The sequence below is a fragment of the Temnothorax longispinosus genome, chromosome 5 (genome assembly GCF_030848805.1).
Source record: "Temnothorax longispinosus isolate EJ_2023e chromosome 5, Tlon_JGU_v1, whole genome shotgun sequence".
NCBI lineage: Eukaryota > Metazoa > Arthropoda > Insecta > Hymenoptera > Formicidae > Temnothorax > Temnothorax longispinosus.
In genome coordinates this window covers 10,295,801-10,314,672 of record NC_092362.1, presented here as the reverse complement: position 1 = coordinate 10,314,672, position 18,872 = coordinate 10,295,801, and the positions used below count along the sequence as shown (strand labels likewise).

Genomic DNA, 18,872 nt, shown 5'->3' with positions numbered 1-18,872 from the left:
GATTCATTTAAAATTGGCGCACTTTGCATGCGCGTGCGACCACTGAGCATGCGCATGTGGCCGCAGGGCATGGTCGTAGTCGCTGCATCTCGTCGGTATGACAGGAATCATAACCTGATTCCTGTCAACTTTAACGTTTAATATTTCGCGTCGCGGGGCAGAGCGACACTTTTTTCTGCCAGATTCGGTCGTTTCGTACAAAAACGCGTCGAATAAGCCTAAATTCATCGTTTTTTGTGCTGCTGTAGCTAAACTGAAGAATTACCAAACGGTGTTCCCTTTATTTCCGCGAGAGAGAGTGCTTCGCGACGAGCGCAACATTTTAAGGGCTCGTCCGGGATTGGACGAGCGTTCTTAGACGAGCAGAGAAACAAGCGAGATGACTTCATCAGCGGACCCCTCGAAGAATCGGACGCGGACGAGACCCTGCCGCAGGCCACGACGCAAGCCGAGACCCTCCAAGCGGTTCTGCAGAAGATGCGTGCGATGCGCGAGGAGCAGGCTCAGAGGCAGGCAGTATTTACGGCGGAGCTACCACATCGGGACGAGGATCTTCTATTCCTCCGCCAACAGCTAAGTCCTTCCTTAAATAGAGCGTCCGGAGATACGGGAGCGCGTGTCGCGTTCGCGGAAGAAGCGCGCGGAAGTGATATGCATGCGTAATTGGGTTTAAAATTAAAGCCCGACATTTTTTACGACACGACACCGCTGCGAGAGTTCCTCTCCCAATTCCTTCTAATCGCGCGTGCCAATAACTGGGATGACGCGTCGAAGTCCGTTGCTAAAAGCGCAGACGGTGCTTGAATCCGTAGAAAATTTAGAAAGCCTTTGTTTCGAGGAATTAAAATCGAAACTAGAGTTGCATTTTGGTGAGGGAGATTTGTCTCAGTTATTATACGCAGTTCACCAATCGGAAACAGAAGTTTGGAGAGGATCCGGGTTCCGACTACGCTTGGCTCCAAACTTGAAAGACTTTCGCGTCTCGCTTACCCAGAATGTCCCTACGAGGTTCGGGAAAAGATTGCGTGTGCGCATTTTATTTCCGCGATTACGGATAACTTTATTAGACGTACTCTTCAGTTAGAAGGAATAACCTCTTTGAATCTGGTTATAGAAAGAGCGAAAGCGATAAAGATAATTCACGGGGAGAATTTCGGAGATGAGAAAAGTTTTGAAAAAAAGGAAATACGCATTTTGCGAAACGCGGAGGAGAAAGTGGGAGAAGAAAAGGAGGAGGAGGGTAGAAAGGACGCCTCGGGGTGATTTCAGGACCAATCGAGGGGAGTGTTGGTCCTGCGGAGAGACGAGGCACTTCCGTTCTTAGTGCCTCAGTTATGAGAAAAATTAGACTTGATTCATCTCGGCGGGGGAAGCAAATTGTTCGAGGACATTTAAGTTTTTTTAAGAACTATAATAGTTTTGTGTTTAAATTACTGTGTGTTATTAATTTCTTTCCGAAGTAGAGTCTTCAATCTGCGGAGTGGTCTGATTTCCTGAATAAAGCCTGTCAACTAGCTGAGACCTATCTGAAGAGGGAAGAAATTTTTTTAACCCTCAGTTACCTCACCTGGGCCTAAGTGCCCCAAGACGTGTTTAAAAGTCGCGCCCTTTTTAAACGCGCAGTGGTAGGAACTCCGGATCCGTGGGGGGAAAAAGTTTGAAGGTTCTAGCACTAGCCTGGCCACTTGCGAAAGTCAGTTCGGTCAAGCAGCCATGGCAGACAGTGAGAAGTGGGACGCTAGGGTCACTCAGACCCACGTGAGGTAATAGCGTGATAAAAACGATTACTGTCAAAATACAAGTAAATAAGTAAATCTTATAAAAAAAAGTGTATTTATGCAATATAATGATGGAAAAAATATTCTGTGTTGTATAAAAAGTAAAATATTGGATTTTATTGGTTTACAGAATCAAATAATATGTAGTAGCTTAGCGTCAAGATATTAATTTTACGGCAGCTGCGACATTCTCAGGTAAACTCTAATAAATATTTACAAAATTTTTTTAACTGAAACTGTTTTATTTTTTCATTATAAAGATTATTATTATTATTATTATACAGAAATGGAGACAAAGGTCTCGCACTCGGTCAACGGCCAAGGTGGTACAATTCATGTGTAACGAACATGACGCAAAAATATGCAGCACTTGCGCGTCGTAATACAATTTTTTTTATGTCTATTTTTAACAAATAAAATATTTTTTTATGCATTTTTATTGCATTCATTCAACATTTTTAGCGATTTTATACAAAAAAACATGAATTTTTACCTCTCCATAGCCGCCATTTTGTACTAACCATATGAAACTTTTTGAAAAATATTTTGTTATTCTTTTACATGTTTATATTTCATTCCCAAGGTGGCAAGTTTTACGATAAAAAAAAAATCCGCTTTTTAGAGACAATAATATTTAATCGATTTTCTTAAAAAATCATGCAATTTCACTTTGCAAAAAAAAATATACTTTTTAGAACCAATCGTTATGACACTAATTTCTTCTTAAAATACAACTCCTGACCTTTCGAATCATGTATAAGAAACCCCTTGTATCTTTTTTTAGTACGCACTACGTCAATTTAAAAAAAAGCAAATTTTTTCGCTTTTTTAGAAAAACACGTCTTTTTTTTTTTAAATAACATTTATATTTTTTAACTTGGAATAATCTACCTTGCACAGTCTTGTAGTACTTTAAAAGACGCATCGATTAAAAAAAAGACTTCAAATTGATACATTTGTCTTGAAAATACAAGCTGGAGAAAACGGCAGGGGTCTCTCAGACCCTGGTGAGGTGATATCGGGGTGTAAAAACGTAAGGTAACTGAGGGTCTCTCTCGTGGTGGACTACCTTGGCGTGGTGAGAGGGCTCCCTGTTCGGATCTGACGGGCTACGTCCGGCGACTTCTGCTCGCAGAAGTCGCTGCGGTGGCCCGTTGGTGAGGTGCGGGGTCTAAGAGTCCACCCTTCCTGCCGCCGGTCTACGGACCAGAGATGCAGGAAGAATGGGAGCCCGGCAACTCCCTCAGGGACTGGTTTTCGGGTCAGTTCCAATCGCCGGTAAGGGTTGGCGGCCCTAACTTCAATCGCCCGGTCGGCCGGGACCGGTAGGGAGAAGTTTTTACTCCTCCCGCCGGCATAGAGGAAGGAAACCTCGATAAAAAACCGCGGGGTGGGCCCGAATCGCTCGACCATTGCACGCCGGTGCTTCGGCGTGTCGGGGAATTCGGGTCCGACAAGGGGAGAGGCTCTCCCTCCTGTCCATTGCTCGCCGGTGCTTCGGCAGGGGGAGAGGGGGTAACCCTCTTTCGGGCTGGCCCGGTACGTGGTGCCGGGCCAACCGGAGAAGAGCCCCAGTAGGTAAGCTACGGGAGTTCTAACTATGGAGCAATGAGGGGGGGTGAGGGGCGGGGGGGAACCGCGGGGGGGGGACCGCGGGGGGAAACCGTGGGCGCCGCGGGGGAGGGGAAGGGGGGAACCGCATGTTTCGGGCGCCGCGGTGGAGGGGGAGGGGGGAACCGCGTGTTTCGGGCGCCGCGGGGAAGGGGAGTGGGGAACCGCGTGTTTTGAACGCCGCGGGGGGGGAGGGGGAGGGAAAAACCGCGTTTTCCGGCGTTGCGGGGCGACCGCGTTTTCCGGCGCCGCGGGGCGACCGCGTTTCCGCCACGCCGCGGGGCGAGGGGGGGATCCGCGTTTTCGCCGCACCGCGGAGCGTTCGCGTTTTTGGGCGCCGCGGGGCGAGGAGACGCGCGTTCGCGTTTCGCCGCGCCGCGGAGTCCGCGTGACGTCACACGGCACGCTCGCGTTATCTCCCCCTCGTAGATGTTTCTCCCCCGTCCCCCATTTGTCTTCTTGTTCGCGCGGCGTCTTGCGCCCCCGTCCTTCCGTTTGCGCGAGTCTTCTCGTTCGCGCGGTCTTTTTCTCTCGCGCGCGGTCCCTCTCGCTCCCGACCCCCGTTTGCGTTCTCGCTCGTGGCCCCGTTCGCGGTCTCTTTCCCTCGCGCGTTCTCGCTCGCGATCACGTATCTTTTTTTTCGCCAGCGATATTTAATCGTTCAGATTTTCGCGAAATTTAATTTTTTAATATTACATTTAAGTAAACGATAAACGAAGACAGCTTTATGACAGGAAATGGGATGAACGGTAAATGAAAAGGAAAAACTTTTTAACCATATTATATGCATTTATTTATCATGTAGCGCATTATACACAATAGTATCCAAAGCGTAGGCTAATAATTCGCAATCAATAATCGAATTTTTATCATAAACGTCACGCAAGATTGTAACTGCGTTACATTTATCAGTGATACAATTTTGACGTAAAATTGTTACAAACTGTTTGAATTTTTCACTTACGCCGTGAACATTTTGACATAGTTGAAAATACACATTCTCGACGCAATGTTCTAGTTCGAACAGGAAGAGTACAGTTGACGGTTTCATGTACAAGCTGGTGCTGCACGACGTCAATTTTACAATATCTGCGTCACGTATTTTAACAAGCTCCAGATCTCGAAACGTTAGCGATGATGGTGCCGATGACTGCACGAGTCGCTGTATATCTGCACGTTTTTCGATGAATGTCACCCACGTTGCATGTAGCAGAATTATCCGATTGCCTCGGTTATCGCCAATAAGTATATCCGCAGAGGACATAGGTCCCGCGTTGATTCCAACATCCAAAAATTTATACGCTGTTGATGTCAAGGCAAATCTTCTTCCCAAAATACGTGGCGTGTAGCGGGGTTTATCAAAACTAAAAAATACAATTATATGTTTATAAAAGTTTTTTTGCACAAGTATATATGAAAATTAGCGGTACTTACTCATTGTGCTGTTTCTCGCACGTTTCGTCCTAAATCGGAACGTAGTAGCTCGCACCATGAGTGTTCATCGTATCTGGAGGCTGTTTGCGACGTACTCGAACCGTATCGAACTCTTGACTATGCTCTAGAATCCTCATAGACCATTTATACATACCCAAAACTGCAAATCTTGCAAAAATAGCGCCAATGTACGGTTGCTGCATGGTGACCACCACCACAATCCACATATATGTTAAATGTGATATCTTCGTCAAGAATATTCGTGATGAGATCACCTCATCGGGCATCAAATATGATTTTTTTCAAGAGCATACGTGTCTCGCGATGATTTCATCGAACACGTGCAAAACTGCAAATTTTGCAATTTTGCATAAGTCAATGGAGCGTTATAGTTTTCAAGAACATGTCGCGACATGTCTCGCGATGATTTCATCGAACACATGCAAAACTGCAAATAGCGCCGATGTACGGCCGCTGCATTGATACAGATCAAATCACCAGAAGTCAATGGCGCGTTTTCGTGAACGTACGTGTCTCGCAATGATTTCATCGAACACGTGCAAAACTGCAAATTTTGCAAATAGCGCCGATGTACGGCTGCTGAGATGAAATTAGATATGATAAGCAAACGATGCATCATTAATAGAATATAAAATGACGAATCTAGGGGATACGCTCAATAGTCGAGAACTGGAAGTCGTGAGTGCAACAAATGGCGTTAGCAAGAGGATCGTGCAATAACATGGAGCAAGAGTTGTTGGAGCAATCCACCCTGTTAAATTCGAGGGAAGACTTTGCCGCGTGGGAGCAACGATGCGACGAGTTTATCGAATCGTTGGAAGAACAAAGCCGAATTAAACGGCCACGATTATCAATCGATCAGTCATCGATCGGTCTCAAACAGTCATTGGTCGCTTGTATCGCAAGACTCGAAGGTTTGAAAGACTTGGTACGTCAACGTTTCGTACATGTGGGTGCGGGATACAGTGCGAGTGAGACAGGACTCAGATGGCGCGAGATAGATCCGGCTTTTGAAAGCCGTATATTGACTGGTGCGGTGATAAATTCCAAACACATCGACCCTCGTCAATTTCTCAAAAATGCGAGAGAAATTGTACTCGATCGTGTGCGGAACGTCATGCAACGACATGACAATGTAAAAATTAACACAGTGTTTAATGGTGAATTTGTTGCGGGTGACAAACGCGCGAATAAAAGTATCGCAACGAGAAACTATGAAGTCTTTCGTGAGTCCGATCTGCACGAGTGGTACAAGCAACACGTCATCGAGCCTACCTTAGCAAAGCTGGAGGAATTCCAGGAACGTGATAGCGGATGGGCGTTGTCGCGTATACTCAATTTAATGGTAAACGTGAACAAATACAATCCGTTGCACGCGGGGTGTTTTGTGGAAATACCGCAAGAAATTAAAAAGAAGAAGGCGGTGATAAATGGACAATGCATGTTTCGCATGGTCAGTGACGGCTGCTCTACATCCAGCCCAAAGAAATGCAGATCTGGAATCGTCGTATCCACATTACACGTCGGTACTAGATCTTACGGACATTGAGTTTCCAATGACGTTGGATCAAATTAAAAAATTTGAAAATCATAACATCTCCATCAACGTGTACAGCATCGAGAAAAAAAACAAGAAACTTGCTATCTTGCCAATACGGGTTACTGACCGAAAGATGGACAGGCACGTAAATCCGCTGTACGTGCATAACGACAACGTGGGACATTTTGCGTGGATCAAGAACCTATTCCGCCTCGTGAGCTCGCAAATCAACCGACACCATGGTCAGAAATACTTTTGCGATCGGTAAGTACCTATAGTTCTTTTAATAATATATAGAATATTTTGTGTATAAAAAATTTATAATATTTGCGTTTATTTTTTTTTGCAGATGTTTGCACTACTTCAGCTCCAACGAGAAATTATCTGCCCACACCGTCGACTGTCAGGAGATGAATGACTGCGCGATCAAGTTACCGAGCGATAACGACAAGTGGTTGGCCTTTAAAAATCACAACAGGAAGGAACAAGTTCCGTTTGTCGTATACGCCGACCTGGAGTGTACCCTGGAGAAGATGGAAGCGGATCCGGAAACGTCCAGGTACACATATCAACATCATCGCGTATTTAGCATAGGGTACTACGTGCGTTGCTCGTACGACGAGTCGTTATCTATGTGTCGGTTTCGTCGCGATAAGGATTGCGTCGCGTGGTTTGCTGAGGAGCTAAGACGTTTAGCTCACGACGTAAAAACTATATTGTCCACTAATATACCCATGGCAGATTTCACGCGAGACAAGTGGGAAAAGTTTAACAGCGCAACGCACTGTCACGTGTGTAAAGAACCGTTCGAGCCAAACGACGTGCGAGTACGCGACCATTGTCACCTGACCGGTCGATACAGAGGTCCCGCGCATTCGAATTGTAACTTAAATTATAAAGATTCGCATTGCATTCCTATAGTGTTTCATAATTTATCGGGATACGATGCACATTTTATTATAACTGAAATAGCAACAGCATACGAAGGACATGTAGATTTACTCCCGATCACAAAAGAAAAATATATTTCGTTTACAAAAAACGTTCAAAGCACTGAAGATAAAGATAAGAAAACGTGCGTCAAATTGAGATTTATCGATTCGTACAAGTTTCTCACCGCTAGTCTCGACAAATTGGCATCTTATCTCAGCAAGGATAAACTGCGAATATTGCAACGCGAATTTTGTGAATTATCCGCAGAAAATTTTAATTTGCTGACACGAAAAGGCGTATTTTCATATGAATACATTGACTGCGTCGAAAAATTAGAGGACTTGTGTTTACCACCGCGCGACTCGTTTTACAGTTCATTGACAAGTGACACCGTATCCGAGAGCGATTACGCGCACGCCGTCGACGTCTGGCAGCGGTTCTCCATTCGAACGCTCGGTGATTACAGCGATTTATATCTCAAGACCGATGTCTTGCTGTTGGCCGATATCTTTGAAAATTTTCGCGATAGTTGCGTCGCGAGTTATGGACTCGATCCGGCGTATTATTATACTCTACCGGGTTTTACGTGGGATGCTATGTTGAAGCATACACACATCAATTTCGAATTGCTCACCGACATTGACATGGTCATGTTTATCGAACGCGGTATACGCGGCGGTTTGAGTCAATGTTCAAACAGATACGCTGGCCAACAACAAGTACATGCAGTCGTACGATCCATCGAAACCGTCGTCGTACCTCATGTATTTTGATGTAAATAACTTATACGGCTGGGCAATGAGTCAACCATTGCCATACGCAGATTTTAAATGGGTCGACGACGTAACCGATTTTAATGTTATGGATGTCGCGTTGGATTCCCCGATAGGCTACATTTTCGAAGTCGACTTGGAGTATCCGCAACATCTTCACGACGCGCACACTGACCTACCGTTCTGTCCGACGCGCGATAAACCACCCGGCAAGCGGCAGGACAAGCTCCTCGCAACATTATACGATAAGAAACGTTATGTAATACATTATCGCAACCTGCAGCAGTGTACTCGTCACGGTCTCCGTATATGAAAATTCACCGTATACTGAAATTCGCGCAATCTCCATGGCTTCGCGATTATATAGACCTCAATACGAAATTTAGGACATTGGCCAAAAACGATTTCGAGAAAAATTTATACAAATTGATGAACAATGCCGTGTTTGGCAAAACCATGGAGAATGTGCGCAATCACGTTGACGTGCGACTCGTGACTCATTGGGAAGGTAGATACGGCGCGGAGGCTATGATTGCGAAACCAAATTTTCATAGCCGAAGCGTCTTTTCGGAGAATTTAGTAGTAATAGATGTGCGAAAACTCGAGGTGAAGTTCGACAAACCAATCTATGTGGGTATGTGCATCCTCGATATATCCAAGACATGTTTGTACGAATTTCATCACGAGTACATGTTACCGTTGTATCGCGACAAGTGTAAAGTCACGTACACCGATACTGACAGTCTCATTTATCACATCGAGTGCGACGATGTGTATGATATCATGAAGCGCCACATTCATAGATTTGACACTAGCGATTACGCGATTGATAATACGTACGGTATCCCACTCGCCAATAAAAAAGTTCCGGGCTTAATGAAAGACGAAAATAACGGTGCGATAATGACCGAATTCGTCGGGCTTAGAGCAAAGATGTACGCCTTGCGAGTAGACGGTAAGAAAGATACGAAAAAGGCTAAAGGTGTTAAGAGTAACGTCGTAGCCAGGTCGATAACGTTCGACGATTACACGCGATGTCTGCGCGACGAAATTGAAATGACGCGACAGCAAACCTGCATAAGATCCAAAAAACACGAGGTATACACCGTGTCCGAAACGAAAATAGCTCTAAGTCCGTACGATGATAAGCGATACATTATACCCGGTTCTACCGAAACGCTGCCATGGGGACATTATAAAATACCATTGTAAATATATTGTAAATACCATTGTAAATATATTGAAAATATATTGTAAATACCGCTGTAAATATATTGTAATTACATTTAGATATTTAGAAAAATAAATGACTCATATGTATATATGTATGTTTTTATACTGTAATAAATTTTTACAATACATTATTCTTGTGTATCCATGAATTGTATGAATTATCAAATCCTAACCACTTTACATAAACCTCATCCCCTCTTTTGCGTAAAACTTTTTCAACGAGATACACATCGGGATTAGCAACGCGATGTAACTCGTATTCGTAGAAGCCGCCGGCGATGGGTTTTCCGCAGGAATCTTCCAACAGAAACGTCACAGGATTAGTTTTCTGCACTCCTACTACATCACACTATTGTCACACCGTTTGTTTATCATATCTAATTTTATCTCAGTAGCCGTACGGATGCGCCTGCCGAAAAATCTGCGATGTGCAGTTTTGCACGTGTGCGATGAAGTCACCGCGAGACACGTATGTTCTCGAAAACGATATCGCGCCATTGACTTTCGGTGATTTGATCTGTAAAACAGCTATTGAACCGCTATGAAACAGCTAAAAACAGCTAAAAACAGCTATCAAACAGCTGTTGAACCGCTATGAAACAGCTAAAAACAGCTAAAAACAGCAATTGAACCGCTATGAAACTGCTAAAAACAGCTAAAAACAGCTATGAAACAGCTATCAAACAGCTATTGAACCGCTATGAAACAGCTAAAAACAGCTATAAAACAGCTATCAAACAGCTCTTGAACCGCTATAAAACAGCTAAAAACAGCTAAAAAACGCTAAAAACGCTATCAAACAGCTCTTGAACAGCTAAAAACAGCTATCTGTATAACTGCGATCTGTATAACTGATATTGAACCGCTATTTAATCGCTATCAAACTTCTTTTAAACAACTAAAAACAGCCATCAAACAACAAAAAACAACTAAAAAACAGCTCTTGAACAGCTAAAACATCTATATTATACTACAAAGTATGTAGGAAAAGGAAATAAAACATTTATTTCGCCTAGCAGGTCACACCGGTCGCGATAACGAAATCCTGTCGATTATCGAAGAACTTCGCGAGGCTGGACTTATTATAAATTAAGTGGCGCGACAGCGAGTCATTCAATCAACATCGAAATGCTAATCAACAAGTTTGGTATATCGCTCGGAAGAGGCGGTGCGGAACCGTACTATCAATGGAGAGGATTAATCAGAAATTACGTGCGCGATAACGCTCTTTGCATAGTCGCCACCGACTTTGATCGCGCACGTAATTTCTGATTAATCCTCTCCATTGATAGTACGGTTCCGCACCGCCTCTTCCGAGCGATATACCAAACTTGTTGATTAGCATTTCGATGTTGATTGAATGACTCGCTGTCGCGCCACTTAATTTATAATAAGTCCAGCCTCGCGAAGTTCTTCGATAATCGACAGGATTTCGTTATCGCGACCGGTGTGACCTGCTAGGCGAAATAAATGTTTTATTTCCTTTTCCTACATACTTTGTAGTATAATATAGATGTTTTAGCTGTTCAAGAGCTGTTTTTTAGTTGTTTTTGTTGTTTGATGGCTGTTTTTAGTTGTTTAAAAGAAGTTTGATAGCGATTAAATAGCGGTTCAATATCAGTTATACAGATCGCAGTTATACAGATAGCTGTTTTTAGCTGTTCAAGAGCTGTTTGATAGCTGTTTTTAGCTGTTTTTAGCTGTTTTTAGCTGTTTTATAGCGGTTCAAGAGCTGTTTGATAGCTGTTTTATAGCTGTTTTTAGCTGTTTCATAGCGGTTCAATAGCTGTTTGATAGCTGTTTCATAGCTGTTTTTAGCTGTTTTTAGCAGTTTCATAGCGGTTCAATTGCTGTTTTTAGCTGTTTTTAGCTGTTTCATAGCGGTTCAACAGCTGTTTGATAGCTGTTTTTAGCTGTTTTTAGCTGTTTCATAGCGGTTCAATAGCTGTTTTACAGATCAAATCACCGAAAGTCAATGGCGCGATATCGTTTTCGAGAACATACGTGTCTCGCGGTGACTTCATCGCACACGTGCAAAACTGCACATCGCAGATTTTTCGGCAGGCGCATCCGTACGGCTACTGAGATAAAATTAGATATGATAAACAAACGGTGTGACAATAGTGTGATGTAGTAGGAGTGCAGAAAACTAATCCTGTGACGTTTCTGTTGGAAGATTCCTGCGGAAAACCCATCGCCGGCGGCTTCTACGAATACGAGTTACATCGCGTTGCTAATCCCGATGTGTATCTCGTTGAAAAAGTTTTACGCAAAAGAGGGGATGAGGTTTATGTAAAGTGGTTAGGATTTGATAATTCATACAATTCATGGATACACAAGAATAATGTATTGTAAAAATTTATTACAGTATAAAAACATACATATATACATATGAGTCATTTATTTTTCTAAATATCTAAATGTAATTACAATATATTTACAGCGGTATTTACAATATATTTTCAATATATTTACAATGGTATTTACAATATATTTACAATGGTATTTTATAATGTCCCCATGGCAGCGTTTCGGTAGAACCGGGTATAATGTATCGCTTATCATCGTACGGACTTAGAGCTATTTTCGTTTCGGACACGGTGTATACCTCGTGTTTTTTGGATCTTATGCAGGTTTGCTGTCGCGTCATTTCAATTTCGTCGCGCAGACATCGCGTGTAATCGTCGAACGTTATCGACCTGGCTACGACGTTACTCTTAACACCTTTAGCCTTTTTCGTATCTTTCTTACCGTCTACTCGCAAGGCGTACATCTTTGCTCTAAGCCCGACGAATTCGGTCATTATCGCACCGTTATTTTCGTCTTTCATTAAGCCCGGAACTTTTTTATTGGCGAGTGGGATACCGTACGTATTATCAATCGCGTAATCGCTAGTGTCAAATCTATGAATGTGGCGCTTCATGATATCATACACATCGTCGCACTCGATGTGATAAATGAGACTGTCAGTATCGGTGTACGTGACTTTACACTTGTCGCGATACAACGGTAACATGTACTCGTGATGAAATTCGTACAAACATGTCTTGGATATATCGAGGATGCACATACCCACATAGATTGGTTTGTCGAACTTCACCTCGAGTTTTCGCACATCTATTACTACTAAATTCTCCGAAAAGACGCTTCGGCTATGAAAATTTGGTTTCGCAATCATAGCCTCCGCGCCGTATCTACCTTCCCAATGAGTCACGAGTCGCACGTCAACGTGATTGCGCACATTCTCCATGGTTTTGCCAAACACGGCATTGTTCATCAATTTGTATAAATTTTTCTCGAAATCGTTTTTGGCCAATGTCCTAAATTTCGTATTGAGGTCTATATAATCGCGAAGCCATGGAGATTGCGCGAATTTCAGTATACGGTGAATTTTTCATATACGGAGACCGTGACGAGTACACTGCTGCAGGTTGCGATAATGTATTACATAACGTTTCTTATCGTATAATGTTGCGAGGAGCTTGTCCTGCCGCTTGCCGGGTGGTTTATCGCGCGTCGGACAGAACGGTAGGTCAGTGTGCGCGTCGTGAAGATGTTGCGGATACTCCAAGTCGACTTCGAAAATGTAGCCTATCGGGGAATCCAACGCGACATCCATAACATTAAAATCGGTTACGTCGTCGACCCATTTAAAATCTGCGTATGGCAATGGTTGACTCATTGCCCAGCCGTATAAGTTATTTACATCAAAATACATGAGGTACGACGACGGTTTCGATGGATCGTACGACTGCATGTACTTGTTGTTGGCCAGCGTATCTGTTTGAACATTGACTCAAACCGCCGCGTATACCGCGTTCGATAAACATGACCATGTCAATGTCGGTGAGCAATTCGAAATTGATGTGTGTATGCTTCAACATAGCATCCCACGTAAAACCCGGTAGAGTATAATAATACGCCGGATCGAGTCCATAACTCGCGACGCAACTATCGCGAAAATTTTCAAAGATATCGGCCAACAGCAAGACATCGGTCTTGAGATATAAATCGCTGTAATCACCGAGCGTTCGAATGGAGAACCGCTGCCAGACGTTGACGGCGTGCGCGTAATCGCTCTCGGATACGGTGTCACCTGTCAATGAACTGTAAAACGAGTCGCGCGGTGGTAAACACAAGTCCTCTAATTTTTCGACGCAGTCAATGTATTCATATGAAAATACGCCTTTTCGTGTCAGCAAATTAAAATTTTCTGCGGATAATTCACAAAATTCGCGTTGCAATATTCGCAGTTTATCCTTGCTGAGATAAGATGCCAATTTGTCGAGACTAGCGGTGAGAAACTTGTACGAATCGATAAATCTCAATTTGACGCACGTTTTCTTATCTTTATCTTCAGTGCTTTGAACGTTTTTTGTAAACGAAATATATTTTTCTTTTGTGATCGGGAGTAAATCTACATGTCCTTCGTATGCTGTTGCTATTTCAGTTATAATAAAATGTGCATCGTATCCCGATAAATTATGAAACACTATAGGAATGCAATGCGAATCTTTATAATTTAAGTTACAATTCGAATGCGCGGGACCTCTGTATCGACCGGTCAGGTGACAATGGTCGCGTACTCGCACGTCGTTTGGCTCGAACGGTTCTTTACACACGTGACAGTGCGTTGCGCTGTTAAACTTTTCCCACTTGTCTCGCGTGAAATCTGCCATGGGTATATTAGTGGACAATATAGTTTTTACGTCGTGAGCTAAACGTCTTAGCTCCTCAGCAAACCACGCGACGCAATCCTTATCGCGACGAAACCGACACATAGATAACGACTCGTCGTACGAGCAACGCACGTAGTACCCTATGCTAAATACGCGATGATGTTGATATGTGTACCTGGACGTTTCCGGATCCGCTTCCATCTTCTCCAGGGTACACTCCAGGTCGGCGTATACGACAAACGGAACTTGTTCCTTCCTGTTGTGATTTTTAAAGGCCAACCACTTGTCGTTATCGCTCGGTAACTTGATCGCGCAGTCATTCATCTCCTGACAGTCGACGGTGTGGGCAGATAATTTCTCGTTGGAGCTGAAGTAGTGCAAACATCTGCAAAAAAAAAAAAACGCAAATATTATAATTTTTTATACACAAAATATTCTATATATTATTAAAAGAACTATAGGTACTTACCGATCGCAAAAGTATTTCTGACCATGGTGTCGGTTGATTTGCGAGCTCACGAGGCGGAATAGGTTCTTGATCCACGCAAATTGTCCCACGTTGTCGTTATGCACGTACAGCGGATTTACGTGCCTGTCCATCTTTCGGTCAGTAACCCGTATTGGCAAGATAGCAAGTTTCTTGTTTTTTTTCTCGATGCTGTACACGTTGATGGAGATGTTATGATTTTCAAATTTTTTAATTTGATCCAACGTCATTGGAAACTCAATGTCCGTAAGATCTAGTACCGACGTGTAATGTGGATACGACGATTCCAGATCTGCATTTCTTTGGGCTGGATGTAGAGCAGCCGTCACTGACCATGCGAAACATGCATTGTCCATTTATCACCGCCTTCTTCTTTTTAATTTCTTGCGGTATTTCCACAAAACACCCCGCGTGCAACGGATTGTATTTGTTCACGTTTACCATTAAATTGAGTATACGCGACAACGCCCATCCGCTATCACGTTCCTGGAATTCCTCCAGCTTTGCTAAGGTAGGCTCGATGACGTGTTGCTTGTACCACTCGTGCAGATCGGACTCACGAAAGACTTCATAGTTTCTCGTTGCGATACTTTTATTCGCGCGTTTGTCACCCGCAACAAATTCACCATTAAACACTGTGTTAATTTTTACATTGTCATGTCGTTGCATGACGTTCCGCACACGATCGAGTACAATTTCTCTCGCATTTTTGAGAAATTGACGAGGGTCGATGTGTTTGGAATTTATCACCGCACCAGTCAATATACGGCTTTCAAAAGCCGGATCTATCTCGCGCCATCTGAGTCCTGTCTCACTCGCACTGTATCCCGCACCCACATGTACGAAACGTTGACGTACCAAGTCTTTCAAACCTTCGAGTCTTGCGATACAAGCGACCAATGACTGTTTGAGACCGATCGATGACTGATCGATTGATAATCGTGGCCGTTTAATTCGGCTTTGTTCTTCCAACGATTCGATAAACTTGTCGCATCGTTGCTCCCACGCGGCAAAGTCTTCCCTCGAATTTAACAGGGTGGATTGCTCCAACAACTCTTGCTCCATGTTATTGCACGATCCTCTTGCTAACGCCATTTGTTGCACTCACGACTTTCAGTTCTCGACTATTGAGCGTATCCCCTAGATTCGTCATTTTATATTCTACTAATGATGCATCGTTTGCTTATCATATCTAATTTCATCTCAGCAGCCGTACATCGGCGCTATTTGCAAAATTTGCAGTTTTGCACGTGTTCGATGAAATCATTGCGAGACACGTACGTTCACGAAAACGCGCCATTGACTTCTGGTGATTTGATCTGTATCAATGCAGCGGCCGTACATCGGCGCTATTTGCAGTTTTGCATGTGTTCGATGAAATCATCGCGAAACATGTCGCGACATGTTCTTGAAAACAATAACGCTCCATTGACTTATGCAAAATTGCAAAATTTGCAGTTTTGCACGTGTTCGATGAAATCATCGCGAGACACGTATGCTCTTGAAAAAAAATCATATTTGATGCCCGATGAGGTGATCTCATCACGAATATTCTTGACGAAGATATCACATTTAACATATATGTGGATTGTGGTGGTGGTCACCATGCAGCAACCGTACATTGGCGCTATTTTTGCAAGATTTGCAGTTTTGGGTATGTATAAATGGTCTATGAGGATTCTAGAGCATAGTCAAGAGTTCGATACGGTTCGAGTACGTCGCAAACAGCCTCCAGATACGATGAACACTCATGGTGCGAGCTACTACGTTCCGATTCAGGACGAAACGTGCGAGAAACAGCACAATGAGTAAGTACCGCTAATTTTCATATATACTTGTGCAAAAAAACTTTTATAAACATATAATTGTATTTTTTTAGTTTTGATAAACCCCGCTACACGCCACGTATTTTGGGAAGAAGATTTGCCTTGACATCAACAGCGTATAAATTTTTGGATGTTGGAATCAACGCGGGACCTATGTCCTCTGCGGATATACTTATTGGCGATAACCGAGGCAATCGGATAATTCTGCTACATGCAACGTGGGTGACATTCATCGAAAAACGTGCAGATATACAGCGACTCGTGCAGTCATCGGCACCATCATCGCTAACGTTTCGAGATCTGGAGCTTGTTAAAATACGTGACGCAGATATTGTAAAATTGACGTCGTGCAGCACCAGCTTGTACATGAAACCGTCAACTGTACTCTTCCTGTTCGAACTAGAACATTGCGTCGAGAATGTGTATTTTCAACTATGTCAAAATGTTCACGGTGTAAGTGAAAAATTCAAACAGTTTGTAACAATTTTACGTCAAAATTGTATCACTGATAAATGTAACGCAGTTACAATCTTGCGTGACGTTTATGATAAAAATTCGATTATTGATTGCGAATTATTAGCCTACGCTTTGGATACTATTGTGTATAATGCGCTACATGATAAATAAATGCATATAATATGGTTAAAAAGTTTTTCCTTTTCATTTACCGTTCATCCCATTTCCTGTCATAAAGCTGTCTTCGTTTATCGTTTACTTAAATGTAATATTAAAAAATTAAATTTCGCGAAAATCTGAACGATTAAATATCGCTGGCGAAAAAAAAGATACGTGATCGCGAGCGAGAACGCGCGAGGGAAAGAGACCGCGAACGGGGCCACGAGCAAGAACGCAAACGGGGGTCGGGAGCGAGAGGGACCGCGCGCGAGAGAAAAAGACCGCGCGAACGAGAAGACTCGCGCAAACGGAAGGACGGGGGCGCAAGACGCCGCGCGAACAAGAAGACAAATGGGGGACGGGGGAGAAACATCTACGAGGGGGAGATAACCCGAGCGTGCCGTGTGACGTCACGCGGACTCCGCGGCGCGGCGAAACGCGAACGCGCGTCTCCTCGCCCCGCGGCGCCCAAAAACGCGAACGCTCCGCGGTGCGGCGAAAACGCGGATCCCCCTCCTCGCCCCGCGGCGTGGCGGAAACGCGGTCGCCCCGCGACGCCGGAAAACGCGGTTTTTCCTTCCCCCCCCCCCCCCCCCGCGGCGTCCAAAACACGCGGTTCCCCACTCCCCTTTCCCGCGGCGCCTGAAACACGCGGTTCCCCCCTTCCCCTCCCCCGCGGCGCCCGAAACATGCGGTTTCCCCTTCTCCCCCGTGGCGCCCACGGTTCCCCCCCCCCCCCGGTCCCCCCCTCTTATTGCTCCCTAGTTAGAACTCCCGTAGCCCCGCGTCGGCGGCTTGCACACCAAGGTCGTGGACCCACGGTGCCGTCGGCGCGGAGGGTCGTCTCGGGCCGCTCAGACGTATTCTGAGGTCGGGGCCGGGGCGACCTAGGTGGGAGACTTGTCGGGCCGCTCGGACGTATTCCGAGGTCGGGGTCGGCGAGTCTGGTCGCCGTACGTAAAAGCCGGCGGCGAGCGACGAGGCTCACTGGCGGTTGACCGCAACAACTTGGGGGACCCCTGTGCCCTGCCCTTTCGCGGGCGGCGGCGGGGGGAAGCTGAGATCGAGATTCTCGGCCGGATCCGCCCCCGTGCGGCTTGGCGCGCGGGAGGCGTACGGTGGGGGTTCTCCCCTATTCTGAACCCGTCATTGAGCGAATTGGGGTCGTCCGTGCGGAGAAGACCTCGGCCAGCGATCCGGGAATTCAGACTGGCTCCCTCGGCGGGAGGGAGGACGGAGGGGTTGTAGCCTCCTACTCCCTGAACGTCGGGGGGGTGTATCTCCCGTGACTGGCAATCGCCCCCCGCGGTGCCTTCACTGTCGGAGGTGGGGGACTCCCGAAAGCCCGCGGTGCGTTGGCCCCTTGATGGGCCCCGCCCGCGAGGTGTGTAAGAGGCATACCTAGGGACCTGCCCCGAATGGGCGGATCATGCCACAATACCCGGGGCAAGGTGTAGCCGGCCCCCCGGAGAAACTCGGGGCCCGGCCGGCCCATGTTGGGTCGGTCGGTGAGGGCACGCCCTGACCGGTAGAGCCGCGGGGGGTTAGGGAGATCTGATTCAATGGGTAAATTAATTAAGAAAACGTGTTCAGGAGGAGCGGAGGACCGGGATCGAGAGTTCTCGGCCGACTCTTCGCGAGAGAGGGAGGAGAACGACAGCCTCGTTGACAGGGGCACCAGAGTTGCCGATAGGAAGAAGGCGGGCGGGCTCGACGCGTCGGCACCTTGATCAGTATTGAGAGGCACAGGCGTAGCCAAAGCCTGAACACCGGGAAGAGGGGGGAGAGAGACCGCTCCACCTCTACCCAAAAAGGCGGGCTAAAGACGAGGACGGGGATTAGGACCCGCCACGGCTTGGACGAACGGCTGGAGAGACCCAACGACTCCTCCACGCCAAAAGACTCGGACGTCGACATGGACGTGAGCAGTCGGAACAACGAC

General features: G+C 45.3%; 4 protein-coding genes across 4 annotated transcripts; 2 read left to right on the top strand and 2 right to left on the bottom strand.

Moving 5' to 3' along the window:
• Nucleotides 1–4,109: 4,109 nt before the first annotated feature.
• On the bottom strand, nucleotides 4,110–5,026 carry LOC139813442 (uncharacterized). Its single transcript, XM_071778955.1, has 3 exons — nucleotides 4,919–5,026; nucleotides 4,824–4,852; nucleotides 4,110–4,753 (listed from the first exon to the last, which is right to left on the bottom strand). The coding sequence occupies exons 1-3, from the start codon at nucleotides 5,024–5,026 to the stop codon at nucleotides 4,180–4,182; spliced, it is 711 nt and encodes a 236-aa protein (XP_071635056.1). The 3' UTR covers nucleotides 4,110–4,179.
• Nucleotides 5,027–6,517: 1,491 nt separating this feature from the next.
• LOC139813441 (uncharacterized) lies at nucleotides 6,518–9,302 on the top strand. The gene is made up of 3 exons (XM_071778954.1): nucleotides 6,518–6,648; nucleotides 6,734–6,943; nucleotides 8,477–9,302. The coding sequence occupies exons 1-3, from the start codon at nucleotides 6,518–6,520 to the stop codon at nucleotides 9,300–9,302; spliced, it is 1,167 nt and encodes a 388-aa protein (XP_071635055.1).
• A 2,515-nt stretch (nucleotides 9,303–11,817) lies between these two features.
• On the bottom strand, nucleotides 11,818–14,602 carry LOC139813440 (uncharacterized). Its single transcript, XM_071778953.1, has 3 exons — nucleotides 14,472–14,602; nucleotides 14,178–14,387; nucleotides 11,818–12,643 (listed from the first exon to the last, which is right to left on the bottom strand). The coding sequence occupies exons 1-3, from the start codon at nucleotides 14,600–14,602 to the stop codon at nucleotides 11,818–11,820; spliced, it is 1,167 nt and encodes a 388-aa protein (XP_071635054.1).
• Nucleotides 14,603–16,145: 1,543 nt separating this feature from the next.
• Nucleotides 16,146–17,012, top strand: LOC139813436 (uncharacterized). Its single transcript, XM_071778950.1, has 2 exons — nucleotides 16,146–16,297; nucleotides 16,369–17,012. Exons 1-2 carry the CDS (start codon nucleotides 16,146–16,148, stop codon nucleotides 16,940–16,942), a joined length of 726 nt encoding a protein of 241 aa, XP_071635051.1. The 3' UTR covers nucleotides 16,943–17,012.
• Nucleotides 17,013–18,872: the final 1,860 nt, after the last annotated feature.